At 40.9% G+C, this 23,859-nt stretch overlaps 1 protein-coding gene across 4 annotated transcripts in view; it reads right to left on the bottom strand.

Annotated features, from left to right (window-relative positions):
- shisal1b (shisa like 1b) overlaps positions 1-18,524 on the bottom strand; it is a 38,412-nt gene extending 19,888 nt beyond the window's left edge. Inside the window, exons 1-3 of one of the 4 annotated variants that reach the window (XM_085412697.1) lie at positions 18,303-18,524; positions 18,082-18,220; positions 1,057-1,263 (exon numbers count right to left, since the gene is read on the bottom strand). In XM_085412697.1, the coding sequence (XP_085268823.1) occupies positions 1,057-1,123 (67 nt within the window). In that variant the 5' untranslated portion in view covers positions 1,124-1,263; positions 18,082-18,220; positions 18,303-18,524. Of the gene's footprint in view, positions 1-1,056; positions 1,264-18,077 lie in introns of all 4 variants that reach the window. The other 3 variants (XM_085412696.1, XM_085412695.1, XM_085412698.1) reach the window with 3 other exon arrangements.
- Positions 18,525-23,859: the final 5,335 nt, after the last annotated feature.

Below are 23,859 nucleotides of genomic sequence, written 5' to 3'. Positions count from 1 at the left end.
TATACTTACATATCTATATTATTTGTAATATATCTATATCAGGCTAAAGCACTTCTGGATGGATGCAAACTGCATTTCGTTGCCTTGTACCTGTGACATGTGCAATGACAATAAAGCTGAAGCCTATTCTATTCTATTCTATTCTATTCACTTACAGTGATCACTTACATAGATATGTAGCATAATTGCATAACCTTGTGTAACGCAAAACAAATCATAAATCATTGCAGAGATTGTTTAGTGTTGTATTTCCTTGTACATTACTACCTAAGTCAGTAAAATTTGGGTTTTATTTGTCATTTCTGGCACTCATTCAGCATTCAAAGCTGTGCTGTACACAATTTGCTTTGTAGTTGTAATCATCGGTCCTTGGGTTTGATGCATTTTTCTGGGAACACGAGGATGGCCATTTTCAAACTAAAGATGGATGTTGAGTGAGGAGGGCAATAACATAAATAACTCACTGTTGACTCTTTTGGTTGTTATGGGTTTTCAACCTGCTGCTTGGCCCTGCCAGCCATAGCGCTGATTTCTCGCTCTCGCTATTCATCCTCCTCCTCCTCCCTGTTTTGTCATTTTCAAACTTGAGTCGGCATATTTTTTTTTCTTCTGCATAATGTGTGTTTTATATCTAAGATATATGTGTTGGCTGGGTTCTTTGCTTTGTAGCTTCTGGGGTTATAATATGCTCTCTTTTACAGTTTACGCTGCTTGGCCTCATTTAGAGAGCACCCTAAGGTTCAGTGCGTTTCCTGCCAAATAAAAGTAAGTTCTTGGCAGTAAATGTTTGAAAGCACCCAAATGTTAAATGTGTCTGACTCGACTTCTGGCCATCACATGGCAACATCAGTCTTTCTGTTCCCTGAATTCAGTTTATAACACTGCAGTGGCTTCTCATGCAAAGGACTGACACCTATATTTTGGGGGAAATCCAAAGTTTGTAGAAACTGAGGGCATGTGTAATGTCAGCAGCACTACCTGAAACTCTGATTTGAGTGTCTGCAGAGGAACAGATTCAACAGACTCAAAAACAGGCTAGGACTAAAATTCACAGACCTGCAGTGGACAGTAGGAGGAAGATGACCGTCAGGACATTGAAGGACTGCCGGCTGGAGATAGTCATCTTCTTGTCCTCATGTGGGAAGAAGGGAGGGAGCAGGAGGGTGGGGAGAGAGGGGGGGGAAGGGCTGCTTTAGCTGGACGTGGGCATCCTCTGCTCGCTGACAGCTTCTCTCACATGGCTGCTTCTTAGACTCAGGGCTCCTAATGGGAACAAGACAAGCAGGGGGGGGGGGGGGGGGGGGGGGGGGAGAGAGAGAGAGAAAAGATTAAGATATTTGATTTGGATTTCTGGAAGTTCCATCCAACTGTGTGGACAGCTTGTCTGGCAGTGAGCGTCCATGATGCCTTTCCCGAAATCTGTCCTAAGGCTTACATAACAGGACCGCTTGGGCATTCGGTTTAATTGAAACTGGCACTCTGACAACACTGGGGCCAAAAGTTGTTCCATGCTTGCTTTTTCTTGTCTATAAGTCATGGTAAATTATAGCGATAATCATGAATATGTATACTTCCCTGAGCTGAAATTGTTGTCATTTTTTTAGTTGATTCTAATAAAACTGACTTTTTTTTGAGAGATTAAAAGAACATCTTAAACTAGATGTCTTAGTTATGCAACTCTATAAGCTATGCATTGCAGTAAGGAAAAACTGCACATATCATGCATTAAAAGTACGGTGCTCTAAGTAGAGCAAATATTTAATGAATTGCACAGAATCTGCTCTTTCAGCACAGTGTAAAGTTTTGTGATTGCAGAGCTGCTGTGGAGCACTTTGCTTGTAAGTGATGCATTGTGGGGGTTCGTGAATTCCTCTTGCACATTATCACCATTCGAAGCTTCGCTGTAGTCATCCCTCTACTGATGATAAGTAAGATTAATGGGGTGGCAGTACATTTCGCTTAGGCACACTTGTTTCTGTTTTTTTATTTTTTATTTATTGCTTTAATAGCCTCATTATGTGCACAGAAATAGTATCTCTCTGTGCATTCGTTTAAGTTGATGTTGCTGATCATTTATATACGAGCCATTTGCAAATTTCGCATAAAAACACCCATTATTTGCTCCCCGAACCTATAAGATCCCATTTTTCTGAATGTAAACTTCATTCAAACATGTACCAGGATCATAGATTGCTTTAGCTGCGTGTATGTGCCGAGAAACTTAAGAGTCTTCTTCTGCACGAGCTAGTTGGAAAATATTACAAGCTCGGCTCCTAAATTATTGAGGACCTGACAGAGGCTGACAGAGAAGGAGAAACTAAGGAAAGAGAGCAACAACAAGGGTGTAGAAGGCCCATCAGTGTTCCTGTCATAAAAAGAATTCAGTTTATTGGTGGATCAAAGCCAGTCTAATGTTGCATCACCAACCTCCGACTTTTTTCTCGAGCTGTTTTGGTAACACTCCGAAGTATGGCGCAGATACAGCTCCATTTGGAGGGCGACTGGAAAGTTTAGTTTCTTTCACATGAGCACACAGTTAGAAGAGAAATGGTGCTAGTGGTGGGGCACTGCCTACGAGCCAAAAATTATTTATCAGAAATATGCAGACAACGTTCACCAGGTCAGATTTAAAAAGTGCTAGAGGTCAGAAACAAGCTATGTTTCTGTTTTTTGGTCAAGAGTTTACACGAGTAGCCACATCTGCCGATGAGTGGGTTCACAGTGAGGTAATGTTTGTGCAGACTAATGCTCAACATTCGTTCCAGATTTCCATTCTGGTCTTTGAAAGTTGAATAGCATCAATTAATTAAATGTTATTATGTTATTATGTTGTAATTTTTCAAGTAAACAGAATATTTTTCAGCTTTGGTAGTCAAATAAAGACGTCAACATGTGCTGTGGAATATTTTGCACAAATCTTTCAGCTCCCTTATTTTTAAACCAAAAACTCACTGAGAAAATTATGTAGAGATACGTCAATTTTGAAAATGTGCTGTAAGTTGATTGCTTACAATGGCACGGCCTGTTTTGCAGCTGGTACACAATGGATCACAGAGTGAGGATGAAACGGGCTGGCTGTGGAGTAAATAGCATTTGGCAATTTTTACACCTTTAACACCTTTTTGCACACTCGGGCAATTGATGCAGAAAGCAGCAAAGCTGTCAGGTCAGTTTGTCAGTTTTACGGAGCTGTAAAAGCAGAAAATGCAGGCCTCAGATATTAGAGGCCTTTCACAGGTCCAGAGCTTAAGATTTTATCCAAAGCCATTCATGAAAAACCGAAACCTCAAAGTAACCTGAGGGCAGAGAGATTCGTCAGATTAAAATACCTAGCCTTTATCCAAATTGCTGTTGACCTTAACAGACTTAAAAATGGGAGGCAACGCCAGTACTGGCAGCAGGATGATAGCCTACACCAGTTAACAAGCATCCAACGTTAATAAGAGAGGAAAAGATGTTTTTCCCCAGCAGGTCACACGAGTTCTGCTAATGGCACAAAAAGAGAATTTTTTTCCTCAAGTGATAAAAATCTCACGTGATTAGAGGTGAGAAAATGCCTGCTGTCTTGAATTGCATACATGGACACACACTCAAGAGGAGCAGCAATACGATTAGACTCAAATGTAGACTCTATCCTTAAGAAGACATACGCTCCTATTCCAGGCTGGATAAACCATAACCTTAATAAGACATACAATTATCTTTATCTCGCTGAGACACAACCTATTGCTTTCTATAAATATGGCATGTAAGCATGTGAGTGTGAGGTCATGCGCTATTGAGAAACATATCAGGCTCCCAAACTGAGCTACAGAGGCTAAACAAATATTTTAGAAGAAATTAAAGCTGTGCAAACACTGTGGAGAATCCCACTCTCTGTCACAGGTGCCGCCCCGTCTCCTATGTGTTAAATGGTTTCAATCCCAGATCAAGGAATAAATGCTGTGCATAACCCTTCCAATATACAATGAAGTTACTGTGGACCACATGGACAGACTGTGAGCTGCAAGTGAAGCACAGCAAGCTTTTTCTGTCAAAGTCTTTTAAAGCATTTTTTGATCTGAAAAGCTGTTCCTTCTTCAGAAAGCCAGGCAACGGGGGTCCCGGGAGACTTGTTAGAGTGGCATTTCATATATTTTTTTCCAGTCTTTTTATTTCTTGTGAAAGCTTTAGTGTACTGTCAGATGACAGCATGTAAAGTATAACGAGGGATTCCCATCCTTTCTAAACCCACTCCTCACAACCAACTCACTGCTGTGGTCTTTTATATACATTACTTGTTTTCCTGTATTGTCACATGGAGTCACCCTGCTCCCTACGCAGGCTATAAAAGGGCAAGGTTCAGAGCATCACGGCGCACGGCTTGTTTGCGAAGACGTAAATGTTCAAGGGTTTGTGTAATGAGTCTGATCGTAGTGAAGCAGAGTATGTACTGTAAATACACAGGAGTGCACGTATACAGGCACACACAGCACAGCACACAGTGCATAGCTCCCTGGGACTTAAAATAGAACAAACTGTTCAGCCAAACAGACACACGACACAGATGGAGGGTCTAGATACTTGCTGTGTCTCAAATCAAACTAAAATATACATAAAGGCCATGGAAACACCCACTCTCTGAGTAAATGTGAAAGCTGCTCTGAGGGGAAACACTGTATTTCTACGAAAAAGCATGTAGATTTCATTTATCTGCCTGCGTGTTCCTCATTACTCGCTCAGAACAGAAGCAAATATTAAGTGACCAATTGCTGCAGTAACCACTGCGAAGCTAGCAGCACACTTTTCATCACAACACAGCAGGAGACCCAAATCTGTCAGAAGTTTGATGAGGAAGAGCGCAGTGGAAGATTTTTGGGCTATTTGAAGATTACACACAGCGATAAGCGGGGCCTGTCTCAAGAACATCCTTGTCCGAGTCTTATTTTTGTTCAAACATTAACTTTAAAGTATGCGACATGTTATTATGCTTTCTAAAAGTCATTATTTATTTATTTTGGCCTGCAGTGTCCCTTATCTGAGAAGCTTTCAAGTTTGTAAAGGCAAAATCTCGACATTACAATTCTCTCTCTCTCTCTCTTTCTCGCTTTCTTCCTCTCTACAGCTTAACTTTATTTTTAGACTAAACATTTAGGCCTGTCTTTCTGAGTATTCACATAACCTTTTTCTTCCATGGGTGATAGTAGTTGGATATTTATTCGCCCTCTGTGTCTCATTATAAGAGTAAATGCACTCTCTCTTACTTTCCTTGCTCTTAATCCATGTTAATGTGCGTTATCAATCACCCTAAAACACATGAGCATCCGCAGTGAAGTACAGTTTAGAGATGAGACTCCCACTTCACACAAGGGGAAGAGTGAGCAATAGCTAAGTGACTGTGGGTCTGCAGATGGGCTTGCGTCCAAATACATTCTGTTGCAGCCCTCTACCTAATTGATGCTCCCTTGGACTATCATCATAATAAATTGGATTTCGTTCACGTTTGATGGCATTAGAGCTTCACTCAGAAGCCCGACAGTGCTCCATTAGGACATGAGCCCATGTCAGGAGATTTAGAGCTGTGATCTAATGATTGTCATTGGCACAGAGGACTGAACTGTGTGCAGCATCAGTGAGTAAGGAGTGGCAGTCTAAGTCATTAAAAGCAATGACTGGTGAACATGTACAAGATGTGACACAGCTGATGATAAAAGAAAAACTGTCCTTAGAGGATAACAGTAGTCTGGGATATTTATTTATTTACTTAAGGGCAGTTTTAAAGTTTAAAAAAAAAAAAAAAAGTAGTACAAAGTACTTTTAATTCACAATACATAAAAAAGATAAACCTCAACCGCCTTTGCTCGTAAAATCAGTCCGCAGGAAAGAAATTGCATCCTCTTTCAGTTTTAAGGTTTTACGTATAAGGACATAAGATTAGATAAATATAACCTCAGATGAAGTACAGGACATGTCATGAAACGTAAACGTCAATCGTGTGATGTCATTTGCATGCGACACAACAATGGAGGACGTCCAGGCGTTGCTTTTTGTCACACTCGGGGACCATGGTGCTGATCTTTGTGCAGCCAGTTTCAAAAATAGCAGTTTTGATTTTTGTGAAGAAGACGCTCTCACAACTCATCGAGTGACACCATTGACTGTCCAATCGGTGGGTTGCAGTCTGCTGACGTCACAATTTTGGATTGGGTCAGCTCACTTGGAACCCCGGCCATGCAGACACTAAGGAAGTACCTGATATAAGGTACTGCCACCTAATAGAAAACCCTAAAAACTGAGTAAAGTTAAGCCGAGTTGAGTAGGTACAAGTGGAATAGAGCAAATAGTTGCATCTAAACAAATCTCTAGACTTCTGGAACAAGACCAAAGTGGAGAAGTCTGGCCTTAATTCATGTTTACTGATGTTTACCATGTTTACTGAAAGCATAACACAGCATATCCACAACAACACTTCATACCAACTATCAAGCACGATGCTTTAGAGTCAAATAGCAGACCATCTGTCTAATAGTTAAAGCTTGGGAAAAAGTGTATGATGACACTAAGAACAGCAAAAAATGTACAACAAAATGGCTAAAAAAAGAGTCAAAGTACTACACCGATATTTTTCAATGGCCTGTCTCTACATTGTACAGAAGAGTGGAACAAAAGAAAAAGAGACTATCGAAGTCATACACAAAATGATTAACTCGAGTTAACGCTGCTAAAGGTGCTTTTTCTGTTTTTTACAACATCTGATGTTGTCATTTTTTGGATTATGTCCTGATATGTTAAAGCTTGCAGCTAAAAAGCCCAGTCGTCCATCAAAATGTATATATTGATAAATCTCCTATTATAAAACATAACTTTTCCTGCTTCAGCATAGAGTTATCTACCCAGGACAGACCTCAGGAATGAAAAGAGAGGTTTTTAGTGTATGTTTGGGGAGATGCTGCAGACAGCATTTCAGATTGCTGCTCGCATCTTTAACAGTACTGAACGATGGATCTAAATACCTAAAGTGAAGCATGACATTTAGTGTTATGGTCTTGAAAGCAGTTATGAAAGCAGCTTCTCCCAGTGGCTCTAATTTTGTAACGTAAACCAGTCGACCAAGATAAAAGGACAAGTTTCTCCATCATCTTCTGTTTGTGATCCTAAATATATCTTTCAATAAATCACAAGAGGTTGAAATAAACATAAAAAAAATTTACAGTTACACAGCAAGCGTCACATTAGCAACAAGGTTGTTTTTGATTCATCAATCAAGTGCGTTTCACACAACTACCCATAATCCTCTCTCAGGAGCCTTTTTCTTTTTTTTGATCTGACGCCTTTTTATTACAAAGTGATCAGAGCAATAAGAGCTTATTTGTGCTGTGTCATTTTGAGCTCCGGGTCTGCAGATATGAATTTGACTGATGAACAGAGTTTCTTCTTCGGTTTACATGAGCCGTCACCTGAATAAATTTTCCAGGTCAAATATTCTAAATAAAGCCCAAAGGCGGCAGCAACATGTTTTCGTCTAAAGCCTGGATGTTGCCTGGGAGACCTTAACGTCACAGAGGACATAAGGAAGAGTGTAGCCTGTAGTAATTACCACCCACAATGTGGTGGACAGGAAATGAATACTTAAAATCCTTAAATATGCTAAGGGAGGGAAAACAGCAGTGTTGCCATAGGGCTTGTTGTGGAGAGTTTGGTCGATACGGCAGCATAATAACCTCGGCTATTGTGAAGTGCACCTAGCTTGCTGCATGGGTGGTCTGTTTCTGTTTCTGACTTGGTAATGGTTTGTTAGCATAACACAAGCAGAAGATGAGAGAACAACTGTAATCAAGCTAGTGTCTGTGGAGGCACACAGTGCATCTACCTGCTGAGAGCTGTCATGTTGATGGAAACCATTCTGCCTTCTACGTTCACTTTATCTCACACCCTTAATTTATCATCAATTTGAATTACAAAGCAAGATTGGAAAATAACAGAGGTATTTGTCTGAACACCCCCTCCCCCATCAGTATAACTAGAATTATAATTCAACTTGCTTTTAAAGTTTCATAGCGCCTGGCAGAAACGGCAGCAACGCATTATATTGTTGAGCTAATCTACTGTAGATAGAAAGACTTCTGGCTGGTATTTCTGAGGAAGGCAATATCAGCATCCATCTGGAAATTAACCTCCCCCAGCAGTGGCTCCAAACACATCTGATCACTGCTCAGTGCTTCTCGCGACACTGCTCCAGCCACATCTCAAGTTGAATAAACAACTAATATCACAACTTTGGAGGTTGGAGAAAAGGAATGTGATACTTTTTCTTAAGCTTTAGTCACACAAAATAGAAAAACAACACAGAAAAGGCTAATTAGTGTACATTTAAGCACTTGGGAAATCTGGGAAACCCTAACTCACAGGAAAAAAGGTCTCCTCTGCACCAAATGGGAATTTAACAGGGCGATTCTCTCACAAATAATTTTGGCGGGGCAATAAATATATGCACGGAGAGAGGGAGAGGGAACTAATGAGACAGCTACTGGAGTCTAATAAGTTGAATTCATTATACAATCAAGGTCTCGAAGTCAGCAGGGGGGATGAGAATTCTTGGAACCCCATCTAACATAACGCAGATCACAACAAAGACCTTGTTTCTATGTGATGCAGTATGAATGAATCCAGCTCACTTGATGCTGCATTTGGAAGGGACTGAATGCTTAAGGTTAAGCATCGACTCATAAAACCTTTATTGCATAATAAGAAAAGCAGCTGCAGTGCTTGGTGTCTTTCACAAAGTTTTTCAATCAGTTATTATGCTTTTAACGTGCCGCTTTTGTTTGTTTAATATCTTCTCTAACGTTTGACATATTTCATCTTTTTTTTTTCAACAAGAAATAATAATAATAACTACAGCGGGGATCAGTTTCAGACTTTCTTTTTGATTTGAGTTTGCTGCCGCTATAGCTTTGAGAATTTGGGTTTCATCAAGCGACTCAGAGGACTGGGTGTTCTTGAGTTTGCCTGCTAAATGTCACAGAGATACAGTAGCTGTCACCCTTAAATCACTTTCAAGGCCACAGAACGCCTTCCAGGAATTGTTCTGCAGCAGCTCCCAACACTTGCCGTTCCATCAAAGTTCAGAGCCGCCAGCAGGCAGCAAAGTCCTCATCTGTCAACGCATCCGCGCTTTGGCACTCGCATTCAGTTTTCTTTGGTAGCGAGACTGTGACTCATGCAGAATAACTGGACTTGTTTGGCTCTGGGATTTGGGAGACATATCCTGGGGAATTTTTCGGTGTCTCTGATGCAGACTGACACGGCAGTATCTCCCAGACAATAGCCAGCATTGTTTGTTTGGATTTGTTTTAAACACCCCACTCTGGGCTCTTTCCCTTTTCTTTTTTTTCGTTGGAAGTGCTCCCCACCATCATCATCCGCCTGACCCTGGATTTAAAATAGCTCCTACTTGCAGACAAATATCCCAGTGGGAATTTCAAAAAATGAAGCAGAAAGTTATGACAAATATAAAAATATCACTTTGCTGTGTCCCTTTGGCCTGCATTAATTACACAGACCAAAATGACAAAGAGGCAACACTAGCCCTAAAGCTGGCACTTTTGTTCCATGTGTGATGGTGATAAATGGTAAAGACACAAACTCAAGGTTTGCTAATGTTTACTAACATATTTCCGTGCACATTGTTGGAACCATTCGTAGTCCATGTGATTTTTAAACAGAAGATTACGGACTCAATGACTCAACGGCATTCAATAAACCCAGCTACTTTACAAGTTTTGGTTGCCCGTGTAAACCTACACTGCCTGAAAATATCACTAATCCTCAGTGACTTTTACAGTCGCGTCAGATCCAAAAGTAGCACACTGAATTTAACGAAGTGGGTAGTTTTACCCTCAGATAACCCCCACAAGCAAAAGTCTTAAGAGGTCAAAGCCCATGCGACTTCACCCCAAAATAGCCATTACAGATACACTGTAAATCACCTGGAGGTCGCAGAGGGCAGTGGTCATGCACACCTTCACATAGTGTGGCCAAGAATACCTCAGATGAGAATGGATAATACTCCCCACTGCTTCCCTTCCAAATGCTAATGGTGTTTTGGCAGCCAGTTTATATAGCCTGTTAGAAAAATCTTAAACCGCAAGAAACGGTTTGTGAACCGTTCCAGCGATCGTTATTGGAAGTGTTGGTTGACTGGCCATCGTAGTGATATTACACCTCATTAATGAGGCTGTCCTGCTTTTGACCCACATAGAATGAACTCACCTCAGGTTGCATACGTTTGGCAGATTTTTGTGAATAATAACTTCCTACTATGTCCTGAAGTGCTCCCTAAATGCCATTTGAGTTCAACTCAAAGCTCTAATATTATAAGTTTGTGCTAAAAGCCCCGACACGTCTGCAAAACGCTTCTGTTGAACTGATTTCCTGAGACTGTGAATGGATTTATTATCAGAATGAAGAGTTACCTGCTGCTGTTCACTGATAATATGGCGGGTGCGATCAAGCTTATTTAAATATATTCGTCATTATTGGCGAGAAGGATTATAGTGAAGCATTATATATCGTGGTGAATTAAAAATTACAGTCATTTGAGCCATAATGACTCATGGATTATACTTAGGCTTTATATAGCGTGTAATGTCTGCCAGCACGGTGAGCACATATGCACCATGTTTGATGCTACAACACAGACAAATGTTTACACACGCATTGGTTGCGTGACATTTTCTTAAAAGCCCCTGGCTCAGTGGTAGCTGACTTTAGAAACAAAGCCCAATCTCCCGCAGACACACACCTCTTAATCCATATTCATGCATTTTCTGCTTAGTAACAAAAGGCGGCATCGCTTATATTCTCTTTTTTAACAATATGGACCGCCACAAGTTAAAAGGCAAACCAAAAGGAAGGCATTGAGTAAGGATGACCTACAGTAAAGATTTGCACATGAATACTCTCGCCGAGGACCCAGTCTGTCATTTTTTAGTGTGGCCGTCCCAGTGCCTTTATAAAAATGATGATCTATTTGACGGAATGGCATTTTTATAATGGGGGTATTGTTTGAGGATTTTGTTGCATGTACCTTTTAAAAATTAAAAGGTGTGTGTAGCTGTGGTCTACCAGTCAGGATAGGATTTCCCAGGCTACTCAAGTCTGCATGTCAAAGCATTCTTTAGCAAGACAGTGAACCCTGAGTTGCCCCCATTGCATGCAAGTGACTGTGAGTATGTACATGAATGTTAAACAAAGTGCTTAGGTATAGAAAAAATGTTAGTATGAATGTCTGTGTGACTTGGTGAATGAGACATGTTGTATATTTTTTTAAAAACACTTTGAGTGCTCAGTTGGAGTAGAAAAGACCTTTAGAAGTCCACGTGTTACAGGAAATCCTGCAAAAAAAACACATTTACTTTACCAATCCTCCCCACACACACAAACACATAAAAAAAATTACATCTAAACTTGGAGGTTAAATTTAGCTCTTTATATATGTGCACTTTGACATTATTTCATCCTTCAACTAATGTCAATGAGAAAGGTTACTGTTTTGTGAGATCAAAGTGTGCATAATCCAGAAATTGTGTGCTCAGCTGTTGTCAGTCTCCTTATCTGCCACTTCTCGTTGACACTGATGAATTTATATACCATTACTTCAACACGCTCATTTTATCTGGTGATAAAAGCTTTTTCTCTTTCCTGCATGGTTGAGCCAAAGTGACAGAGGCTCTTCTGCACCTCTGGCTCTGTTATCATCTGTAAGCGTCTGAATTGAGCGTTTAACCCTTTGTTCACTCCAATCGCATCGCAGCTGTCTGTCACAGCTGCTCCCTCTTCCTGTAACACCTCTGAGGAAGGGAGGTCAGGCAGGCATACGGTTACATATGGAGGCTGTTAAGAGCAGGAGACTTCACTGCTCTCCATTTCCCCAATTATTTGGGGTGATTCCTATTATGAGGTGAGGAAAATGTAGATTTGTACCAGGACTCAAACCTGGTGCCGTCATTAAAACTGCAGGATTCCTACCACAGTAGAAATAAAAAGCTGTGTGTCTGCAAAGGAAAAACAACTGAGTGCATGACAACAACAACTTGCACTTGCAAGTTATTTTTAATATGCTCCTAAACCAAATTTCTTCGCTGCTCTCAAACGGGGTTTTGGTTCCCCGTGTCACACATTTACTAAGATTTTTTTTCCCATGCAGCTCCGTTTTGTTTTCTTTCTGTCTGAACTCTCTAAGAGTTTCCTCTCTCTGCTGCTTATTTACAACACTGTGAAATAACATGTGCTTTTATATGACAGCATAGGCACAGTGCGTAAAGACACAGAGCCTCTCTTATCTTATATTTACTGTGCTCGCCGAAAGTTGCTGGAGTGCAGTAATTTAAAATCATCGCACCTCAAGTGGAAGTAAATACACATGGTTTTGTTCGCAAAATCTCTAAATGATCTGCTGGTGATTAGGTTTTGAGTAGATTACGTTTGATTTCACTGACTAAGCTTCCCCTCAGGTTTATGATACACTGGATCACACATTGTAATCAAATAACAACACAGATTTACGTGGAAAGATATTGATCACCACAGGTTTCCACTTGTTATTAGTCACGTAATAACACTGATCCACGGTTGATGCGGTGGAGAGGCTGAACTGGAGGTTAAACTCAAGTCGATGAAGCATCCATGTGCTTTAGTTAAAGCACAAGAGCAAGGTCAGAGGTCAGATGCTGCTGCACCAATTACTGAGAAGTATGAGGTCATGCATAAATGTCAATAAGTCAATATTAAGATTACCTCTGAGAATGAGAGCTGCGGTCCGAGGTTGTTTTTCTTTTGTCCACTCATACCAAAGATCTTCCCATTATTGTGAATTTAATATCTCTTAAAAATCTTGAGGGAATTTCTTTAAAATTGGAGCAAATGTTAAAAGATGAACGCATGGGAATGTGCTCAAAGGTCACTGTGGCCGCAGGGATGCAAGTGCTAATTAAAAAAAATACACAGATGTTTACTCGGTGGTGTGATGTCCATTGTTTAATCGATGATCAGACATCAGACTGGTGACACAATTTTTTTTTTTTAGTTATCATATTATATGATGAGTTTAAAAGCCAAAGGATATATAAATATCTATACTGCAAACCCTCAACTAAGGTGTCACAGACTGACAATATTACAATATAAAAATTCTGGCTATTCTTTATGTACAGGAATAAACATGCACAGATACTAATTTGAATAATGACTCTGCTCAAGTTAATATTTTCCCAACCTCTGATTTCCCCAAGTATTCCTTTATTCTCCTGTGAAGTATCACTCATCTATGATTTAACTGTTTCAGCTGGATTAATGCTCAAAGGAGTCTGCATTAATGTGATTTCTTTCTTCCCTTTTGTGTTGACCGGAGATACACTCACATACACAGAGCAAACACTGCATTAATATTCAAAACAGCCACTGGGTGAACCTGCTTCTGAATTTCAACAGCTTGTCTCTTATTCGATTATTCTTTCAGCCTCTAATTTCAGAAGCTGCTGAAAAAAAAGAGGAAATGCCTTCCTGATGCCAAACGCCCCCACCCCCCTTGAGGGAGGAAAAGACAAAAAACAATACAGAGCAACAGACCTCAAAGCAAAGCACAAATGTGAAGGAAAAAAACTAAACTCACCCCTTCATATTAGTGCTTATAGATAATGATAAATGTTTAATGGGCCATTTTGCCAGTTGCACCTATGCATACGAGTAAAAAAGTGCATGTTTATGTCCACATAAAGGGATCGGGATGCAGATAGTTACAAGCAAGCTACTAATATTAGCAGTAATATAATAAGACTTCTGGCTTTCCGCCCTTGGCATTGTTACAGAAGTGAAGTACAACAGGGGCCACACAGAGGGAAAGTGAATGCATACAGTTGATGAGCACAGGCCATGTTTTGCCCTAAAGGCCTCTGCTTATTATCTCAGTGGTGATTATTATCTCCCCTGCATATCAGTGGATTCTGATATGGAGGGGAAGTCGGACATGCAAGGGCTCAGTTATGTTGTTACTCACTCAGCTGTAGAAACGTATACATGCATACGGTACACACTGTCTTACTAACAAGCGCACAAAAACAAATGAATGTGGAGATAAAACATACATAAAAACACTGTGCACACATACACAGAGGCAAAACGGGGCAGGGGAACTCGGCGTAAATCATGCAGAGAGATTTATCGATGACAGACCGGATTAACCAAATAAATGCAGTTTTCTGCACCACAGTTTGGAAAACAAGACATTTCTGAGCTCACAGAGTGACTACGTGTTGCTGTTTATTTTGGGTTGGACAGTGTAATTATTTGGCTGCTACTGCTGCATGCTGTTTGCAATATTAATCAGTTATACTCACAGCTGGAAAATGTTTGTGATTTTTTTTTCTTTTTTGCAGGGTGTGTAGTGGATAAGGGCATCGAGTCCACTTGGAACATCAGATCGAAGTCTTTGTTGTTTTCAGCGTGCAAGTAAAAAGTAGATCAGTGTTTTGGGTTAGGTGTTTTTTTAAAAGCCGTATTTAATTTTAAATACCACTGAAGTGAAATGATTCAAATAGTAGCCAATCAAAACCAGAAGAAAATGTCCAAAGGGATTTTCATGCTCGAGCGTACCTGAATGATGTGGTCAGAAGTTCCTTTAGGTTGAAAGTGCGGTAAGATTGGCCTACAGTCAGAATGTAATTTGACTTCTAATGAAAGGATTGTGTGCACATCACTCTAACATTAAAATTGGCTCTACTAAATTCTCAGTGAAATAAAGACAGACCGTCTCGCAAGCAGTATTCACATTTACTACTAACAATTTGGTAATCGTTTAACCGTCGAGGCAAAAATATCAAGACAGCTTCTAAAATATAAAAATGTGATGCTTGGGTGCGTTTGGACAAAGTATTCAACAAGTTAAATCAGGGATTATAATCATCATTGCTTAACAGTAAAACTGTAACTTTTTACATAAACATACAGTGTGAAAATAAACCTTTTTTTCCCCATTCTTATTTTATTTTTTGTGGCCTGTGTGTGCGCTTCATGTGGCCACTTCCACCTGCAGAGTGTTCTGCCCACAAATGTCAAACAGGCAACAATGTGGTTTGTAAATTGGCAGTGATGTGGTTTGTAGCTGCCCTTTAGCAAGAAAAGTATAACGGAAATTCACCTCAGTGTTAACGCAAACATTGAAGTTACTTCAAAGAGTAAGAGGGATAGGGTTGATCTAACTCACAGCTGAAACTACCAGTGAAAGTTTTTCTTTTCATTTTTTTTCTTTTGTGACCACAGCTTAACTAAGGTAAGTTTCAATCAGTCCCATTTACTCTTTTTTAATTTTGCTGTTGTTTTATCAAACATAGCAAGTACAAAATAATGAACATTGTCCTAACTGTGCAGGACAGCTTCTTTTTTTGACCCGTAGTTCATGACAAGCTGTTACAGTTGCCTGTAAACCTAGAGTGGTGCTTCTTTGTGCGTCTGTGTTGTTCACTTCAGAGTTTTTTTTGCTGTTTTTTTGTCTTTGCACATTCAGAATATGTCTATTTTGGAATTCAGGATGTGGGAAGCAATTAGAAGATATTCGAATAAGATTTATTATTGAGTTTAAATTGTGACATTCTGTATACTTTTCTCAATTATTTTAGGGTCATTACTTTACAATATAAAGCTCCGTGAAGCGTCTCTTGTTGTGATTTGGCGCTACAGAAATAAAACTGAATTGAACTGAATTAATGGCAAAGAACTGGTAAGTAGCTTCTTGGCTTATATTAAGTAAATATTACCCCGTATTTTATGCTCAGTGCTCAATGTTCAAAGCTGTCTTCTGTTTAGTGGGAAATAAACATCAATTTCGTAATGACCAGAGAGAGACTCTGAAACGGCGTTTGACTCTGTGTTTACTTCTAAATAACCTTCTCTGTCTGCACTCTGTTATGTCTAGATACATGGCTGGATTACGTGTGCTGTGAGGACGGTCGTATAGCTGAGGCTTTGTGCCTCATCTGGACCGCGATAAGAACCAGCGTCCGTAACACGGTGATAACCACAGTTGTATTAATTTCAGCTCAGCGCCTCTGACTTTTTATGTCTGAGACTCAGGCACCAAAAACTCTTCCTCTGCCAAAAGATTGTCTGCATGTGGTGCCGCCAGCTACTCTGCAGTTTCAACACCGGTCTGATCATCTGTTCTGAATTTGAAATGCTCCTCACTAAAAATTTTCACCTTGAGGGCTCCTGCCAAGCCAGTGGTCACGACGCCTCTGCTGGCTCCACCTCTGCTGATGTGAGCGCATGTATGTGTGTGTCTACGTTTGTGCACGGATGTGTGTATTCAAGTATATGCCTTGGTGAGATAAGAGTGTGTATACTGTACGCAGCATGCACGCATCAGTACCCTTTCAATGTCAATGACTTTTCTGAGTTGGGACAGTCAGCTGGTCACCGATGGACTCAGCATGGCTGTCCCTGTGAGGCGCAGTGGAGTGGCGGGGTGCGCTTGAGACAAGGTGACAGAGGAAATTGTGCTCAAGTAATGACTGACGGTCATGGTTATGTCCTGTCCTGCCTGTGGAGGAGACTGTGTGTGAGTGACGCAAACATGTGAAGTCCAGGACTAAACACAAAGCTCTAGTGTGCTGCTGGGCAATCCTTTTTAAGAGCAAAATGTTTCACTTTAGGGGTTTCTATATAAACACACCGCTTTCCTGTCACTGAAATGAATATAAGGTAGACTTTGGCTGATGCAACAGCCCTCCTTTTGTGTCAAAGCACATACACGCACAGTCCAGACCAACTGCACTTTCATGCCTCCACCTGTGTTTACACTGTGAACACAATACTTTGTTCCCTGGCGTCTTCCCAGAATACATTTTTAATCAAACTGCCCATCAAACCCAACGGCGAATATTTAACAAACTTCATGGCTCATCGGCTCCCTTAAGCCTCCATCAGAGCCCCTTTGTTGCCACCAGACAGAGACCAACCTTTGCATCTGAAGGCACACTTCTTCTATAAGTGCCGGAAAACAGCAGCAAGAAGGTTTTGTGACAAATAGTGAGCAGTCATATACTTTTCAGTCATATATTGTAAGTAAGCAAAAGCTAAACAAAGCCAGAGTCCTTGGGGAGCCTATTTATTTATGCAAATTATGAAACTGCTCATTCTTAGGGTACAGAAATTACCCAAAGGTACCCAATGATTCACAGAGTAATCACAATATTTGGAAGGGAGGTGTTGTGTTTATGAAAATAATTTTTCTGCTTCTTTTGTTTGACTGAATAATTTCTTCCACTCATGGAAATGAAAGGTGAGGGCTCACTTGAGAGACTCAATACATCCAGTCCACACTAGAACAAACGCGCAGCCACACACATAGCACGCGCACTCTGTCTACGCACATACCCTTAAGAGTAAACACACTTGAACAATGTTCACTGTTGAGCAAAATCATAAAAGCTCGCAACTGCTGCCTGTGGGCCAGGTTTCAGACACCCAGGCGAGAGCAGGATTTTTCACAGAGGAGCAGGATTTTGTGTGAACGAACAAAAGGAATCTCCTTCCTCCGCTGCTCCTTCCTCCTCTAAATCCTATCGTGTGCCACCATGTGTCTCCCACACGCCTGTTTCTAAGTTACCGGCAGCGTCAGCTGCCAATCCCGCTTAATTGCCTCCTGTGTAAAGTGACAGCTGAGGAGTGGCGATGAGAGCGAGCTGTCCTCGCCTTTTCCTGAAGCTCAGTCTCCGCCACCTTGCTAACGAGAGACTCCACCTGAGAATTGTACTGTATGCCTTGGGGAAATTACACAGTAGTTTTGACCTGTAGTGACACTTGAGTATCCAACCTGGGGACTTGCTTTATTAGAAAGAAATATGACTCAAATGTTTCTAGGCACTTTTAAAAAAATAAAATGTTCTCAATTTAGAAAAATGCTCTGCAGGGACAGTTAACTGAAGCTCTAAGGGAGGGAGGGAAATATTTTGAATATGTCTTGTTAGAAATGAAACTAAGTAATAGACATAGAACAATAATAGCAGGCACTGTTTATTTCAATAACAAGAAGCTTCCCTTACCAACCTTGCTTGAGCCTGGAGAAAAAGAAAAGATCTTTTTGCTCACTCCCGCTTGCAGAATTTGCCACCCTGTTGCTCCTTGTTCTCTCTTCCTTTGTTGCGTCTTCCTCACAAACAGATCCTCCTCATCCTCAGGACCAGGGCTGGAATTAACAGCTCATGAGGGAAGCCAGGCGGAAGAGAACGAAAACACACCAGAGAAGAGAAGAAACACACACTTCTCACCCCTAAGTCCTCCTTGGCGGTGTATCCCCATCCGTTAGAGCTCAGCGACTGAGAGTGTGGTGAGAGAGAGAGAGGGAGAGAGAGATGAAATGATACTAAGTGGGCGAGTGAGAGAAAAAGTGAGAGAGGGAGGGAGCGAGAGAGAGAGCCCGTGCGTCTGCACTGGAGGGTGATCTTCTGTACTGTATGATTCCTGTTTATCTCTCTGTCTGTCTCCTCTGCGTGCATTCCTTCCCGACAGAAAGGCACGAGGTCAGCTGTTTTTACAGTAACAACACTTGGTTTCCTCTTGAGGGAGAAGACTTCCTGTTAGTTCTCTGCTCAACTTCTCTCATGGGTGAAATTACTAGCAGTTTTGTGCTTTTTTTTTTAAGAAAATCCCCTCTCTTCTACTTCCTCTCTCCTTCGCGCATAATCTCCCTCTCTATTCATGACTCCAGATTTATTAGCGCCCGAGCAAGCGTTAATCTAATCTCCTCTCTCTAAACATCGCTTGTCCAGAGGTTACTCTGTTGACAAAGAATGCTCTGCAGTTTAATTTTGGACACACACAGTACCAATACACAAACTAACTGCATGTTTGGTAGACAGCGCTCCAATTTGGCTGTATAAAGAATGAAAATGTGCAATTAACTGATATACTGCGTGAAGACAGAATTGCATGATTAATATACGATTCCATCATCTGATACTGCTCTGCATTCAGTCAGTTGTACTGACAAGGCTAAAAAAAAGAAAAGAGCTCATTTGTAATAATGCAAATATTGTCATTAGTCAACATGATAACTGAAATCTCTGGGTTTGAACAGATAAACCGATGAATAAATAAAATACTTTACTTTTTTCAACTCGGTCATCACAGATCCAATTAATCACGGGATCACGCAGTAAATTGATAATGTGGGGCTTCGTTGGGGTTTTTTGTTTGTCTTTTTCATTATAGTCTTAATGTTTAAACAAATAATCAGTCATCTGCAAAAGAAAGAAGACAAAGACCAAAACATTTATTTAACTCACCAGTTAGCAAAAGACCATGCACTTCCTGTTTCCATCTTTTAAAATATTTTTTAAAATATTAACAGATTCATTAAAGATAATTAATTCATCAACATTCTCATCATTAGCATTAAAATGTTAATAAGGTGGTTCAGTATGCATCAAATTACAATTGCAATTTGCCATCTTGATAATGGGCACAATATCTTCCTAAGACCCAGCCATTCATTCTTGTCCTCTGTGGGAGGACATGCTTTGAGAGCTCTGCCTCAAGCACAATTTATGCGATGTATTTGAGCCTTACTGTACTGACAAGAGGACATCCTGGGCTTTCTAGTGATACCACATCTGAGGGGGTTTGACTAACACACTCCATGGACTTTCTTTTCAAGGAGCAGCTTCCACATTTTATTGCAACAAGGGAGCTTGCGATGAAAAATTTGCAGATAATTGGGTTTTATGAAATTAATGAGATTGATGAAATTGGGTTGAAAATTTTTTGAACATGACTCATGAAAACAGGACGACGTTGCCCACAACCACCGGCAGGAAGGTGGAAGCTCAAAGGATGAGATACGAGCTTTCGAGGAGCCCGAGCAGGACTGTGTGAAGGCACCTACCATCTATAATAAAAAGAACTGTTTGATGTAGAGCTCTGAAGTTTTCAGGCATTATGATCTCTAGAAGGAGAAACGAAAACCTCTTCAGCTGAATTCACACACATACACACAGTCAAACACACACATAGGATGAAACAGGACACACAACCACCAAACAAAAATTAGGCAACCGGGTTTTACAAAACCATGCTAGAGCTCACAAACCAGATGGTGTTGCTCATCTCTGAAAGGAAAGTAGCACTAATATCATACTGAAACTGGGTTGAAATTGGTTTTTTTAGCATGAAATATGAAAGCAGGATAACCACCAAATGTGGTGGTCTGATTACATCAGACAGAAAATAGGGTGCTAGTTATAGCCTATTTAATAAGTTGAGGCAGATTCAAATAATCTTCATGTCACTGATATGCAGGAAGAGAAGGAAGACCACTGGAAAGTGGGAACTCTGTTAAAGAGGCTGCCGTGAAAAATATGATTCCATGTGGGATTGGTCAAGAAACATCTTCAGAGCTCTAGCTTACACAATACTTCTTATCCATACTGGACTTTAGGTGTCGTCACTTTGGTCCTGTGAGGCTCCTCAAAACCTGGTATGCCCTCCGTCTGAACCTTCACCTTCTTGTTCTAATGCCCACTCCTCCTCCACCTCATCTCCCGAAAACTTGACTCAATTTCCACAGTTCTGAATGAAATCCTGTGTGCCTCACTCAGCCGTCATATCATTCTGTGATCAAGCGAGATCTGATGTCCACTTCAAGGGACAGAAGATGAAATTTAAATAAATTCCAGTTTAGACATATTATTTGATGCATGTTTCTAATAGTTCACTTATGTATAAGAAAATCTAAATATCAGAACTTTACTTTCAACCCTGTTGAAAATGGGTTGAAATGTGAAAACAGGACAAACCACAGTCATCAAGCCTAGAGGCTCTCTGCTTACATAAAATATAACACGGGCAACCAGGTTTCTGAAAAAACATGTCAAACCACAGGAAGGTGCTCATCTCCAGAACATTTGTTGTTTTAAGGGTGGAAACACTGTTCAGAACATATCTGCTTATTGCAAGACTCAGTCTAGGATCCAGATACACTGGGTCCTAGTTATAGCCAGTTCACTAAGCTGAGACAGATTCTTCAAGATGAGGCGGCCCATCAAAGTAATAAATGATCTTGATGTCTCTGACATAAAGGAAAAAGAATAATGGCTTCCAAACAGTGTTCAGATGTGTTTCCATCAGTTCCTCGTTTTATTGTTCATGCAATAAAAATGCTGTAACGTTTTTCTTTTAACCACAATACTTCAATTATCAAAACAATTTTTCCGGGCCTCAGGAGGATATGAATCATTTTTGAACTATTTCTTGGCACGTTCATATTTGATAGTAGCAGACAACCAAAACTACAGTTCAAGGGACATTTTGGCAAGCCCAGCTTTATGCCACTAAACAATAAACAAGTAACAGGTGTTTGTTTTGTTGTGTGCATATATTGTCATATGTAAAGGCAAAATTATTTTGTTACTGAAAACTCGGTCGCAAAATGTGCCGTTTCTGTGATACTCTGCTTGTCTTTTAAGCTTTGCTGGTCCCTGTTGTGTGAAGGCAGCCACAGCGCTTAAGTGTGTCCCCATGTACAGTGCATACTGGGTCAATACGCCCATGAAGTGTTGGATTAATCAGGTCACAGACATCGGTGAAAGGTGATTCAGGGGACAGCGTAACAGCTTTCTGAGTTATGTTGATAAAGTGTCAAAATGTCATACTGGCAAACACGCCACAGGCAAAGTGACAGAAACGCTCAGTTACACCACTGATGAAGTGATGGAGGATTTCTCAAAAGCGGGGAGTCGAACGATATGAACATATGGCCGCGTCGTGTGGATGCTGCACGTTGGCCTGTTGACCGGGTAAGCAAGAAGTGCTCCTATTGAGCACTTTGGGTATTGTGCTGTTGAGAGTGGTGGGTGTTGCTCCCAGACACGTGGCCACATGCAGCCGGAGGAGGCAGCTGTGATAACTGCCAGCTCCTATGAAAGGGAGGATGAGCCTATGTGGACGCCTGAAGCAGGATGTGTGGTGATTGGGCTGCATGATGTTCAGCCAGGAGGAGGTGGTATGCACGGGAGAGATATAGACTTTGCAAGTGTCGCTGGTTATTTCACCGCATTCATCTGCATGCCATCTTATGTGCCATTTGTTGCAACTGATGTTAACTAGTAATATGCCATCACCAAAAAAAAAGTAAAATAAAAAAGCATAACAATTGCTGGATAAATAAATGCAAAGCAAGGAAGCTCTTTGGATAGTTTGCTGGTGGCACTTGGTTACAAAATAATGCCTGCAATGTCAGTCAACCAGCCAATGCACTGCAGTCTTTTATTCTGTAAATAGATCAATCATTTTTTTCTTGCAGCGGTTTGACAAAGGTGCTTTCACTTCCAGGTCTCTATCCACTGGACGGTACTCAGAGAGCGTCAGTGACCGTAGCGAGGTGTCAGGTTGTATTCACGACAAGCTCCTGGCCTTAATTGCCTTCCATGCAACTGGGCTCAATAATAATCAGCATGGAGGCGTTCATCACCCCCATCATACCTGTACCCTCTTACATGTGGAATTTAATTTATCTGGTGCAGTTTCCTTTTCTGTTCAGTGTCCCTCTCGCTTCAACTGCAAGAATCAAATGATACGAGTTATTCTGTCTAGCTTCGGTTTCCTTCCTTTCAGCCAAGCTCCAGATTTCTTTGAATCTTTTTAGGACGCTCTGTAAATGTAGAGGATCAGCTTACACGGTCCACCATTAAACCTAGAGGCTATTTGATACTGATACAGTGATTTCCAATCTTCAAAAAAAAAAAAGGGTGGGGTGGGGGGTGGAGGAGTGTTATTTCAACTTAGCTTTGTATTATAAGGACTGAGAGCAAGAAAATGACTATTTAAAAATGCTTTTCCATGATTCTTCTTATTTCACCCTTAGAAATGCCATCCTCAAACGCAGAGTTTTCTCTCTTTGGAAAAACAGAGTTCAGGTTCTTATGCAAAATGCAGCCTGGCACTAAACCTGATTCCTGCAGCTGATGCTACTTTGTCTCCTGGCTATAAAGTGAGTGTATGCTGTTGTCAAGCACTTCGCAGGGGCACTGCTTAAGCACACCACATAAAGGTCAGACAACAAACAGGGAATTGTTTAAATCTCTACAAGTCATTACATGTCCTCTGGTATTTATATAGATGCTATAATAGAAAACGTCTGATGACTCAGTCAATCTTCAAATGAAATTGGGGCGCAGTTCTTTTTTGTTTTGGTTTTAACTCAAAAGGTTAATGAAGAAAAATGAAAACGTGGCCATTTAAAGGGTAACTTTTAAGGTGGGCTGTTCAGCTGGAATTGGCTGGGGAGGAAGAGGCGTGACTCTGGAAGTCAGCAGTGACACAATGATCCCCAGACCAGAGGAAAATGGGATCTCGATGCCGCAGACGCCTCTTTCCTCCCCAAATCCCCTCAAGGGGTCATTAGTATGGTGAAGGGCCATGTTAGGCCTCTGCTGTACCCATTCAAGCTGTTGGCTCCAGGTTCAGTAATTCCCGAAGGCTGAGTTCTCAGAAGCAGTTTAAGTGCAAGAGATGGGTCCAAGTGTCAGCATAACATTAGCAGTGGTGCTGCTGTTCGGGGACCGCGCTGCCATCTGAGAGGATTGCCAAGCCATATTAGAATCTGCAGGGAAAAAATGCCAAAAAACACAGAAAGAACCCAGCTCTCTGTTAGCCAAACCCATAATGGGTAGCTGTCCATGTGATTTCCCTCAGTTAGTAAAGTGTGTTCTCTTAATTGCCTTGAAGGCAGCATTGCCTGTTGCAAAGCTGTAAACCCCATCTTGAAAGCAATGGGGTGTCACTTAACATCAGAAATTACAAGATTCAATCATAAACTGCTCAGCCATC

Source organism: Rhamphochromis longiceps, linkage group LG7 (assembly GCF_057381845.1).
Source record: "Rhamphochromis longiceps isolate RC_006_pf linkage group LG7, R_longiceps_female_GT1.1, whole genome shotgun sequence".
Taxonomy (NCBI): domain Eukaryota; kingdom Metazoa; phylum Chordata; class Actinopteri; order Cichliformes; family Cichlidae; genus Rhamphochromis; species Rhamphochromis longiceps.
This window is presented reverse-complemented; position numbering and strand designations above follow the sequence as displayed.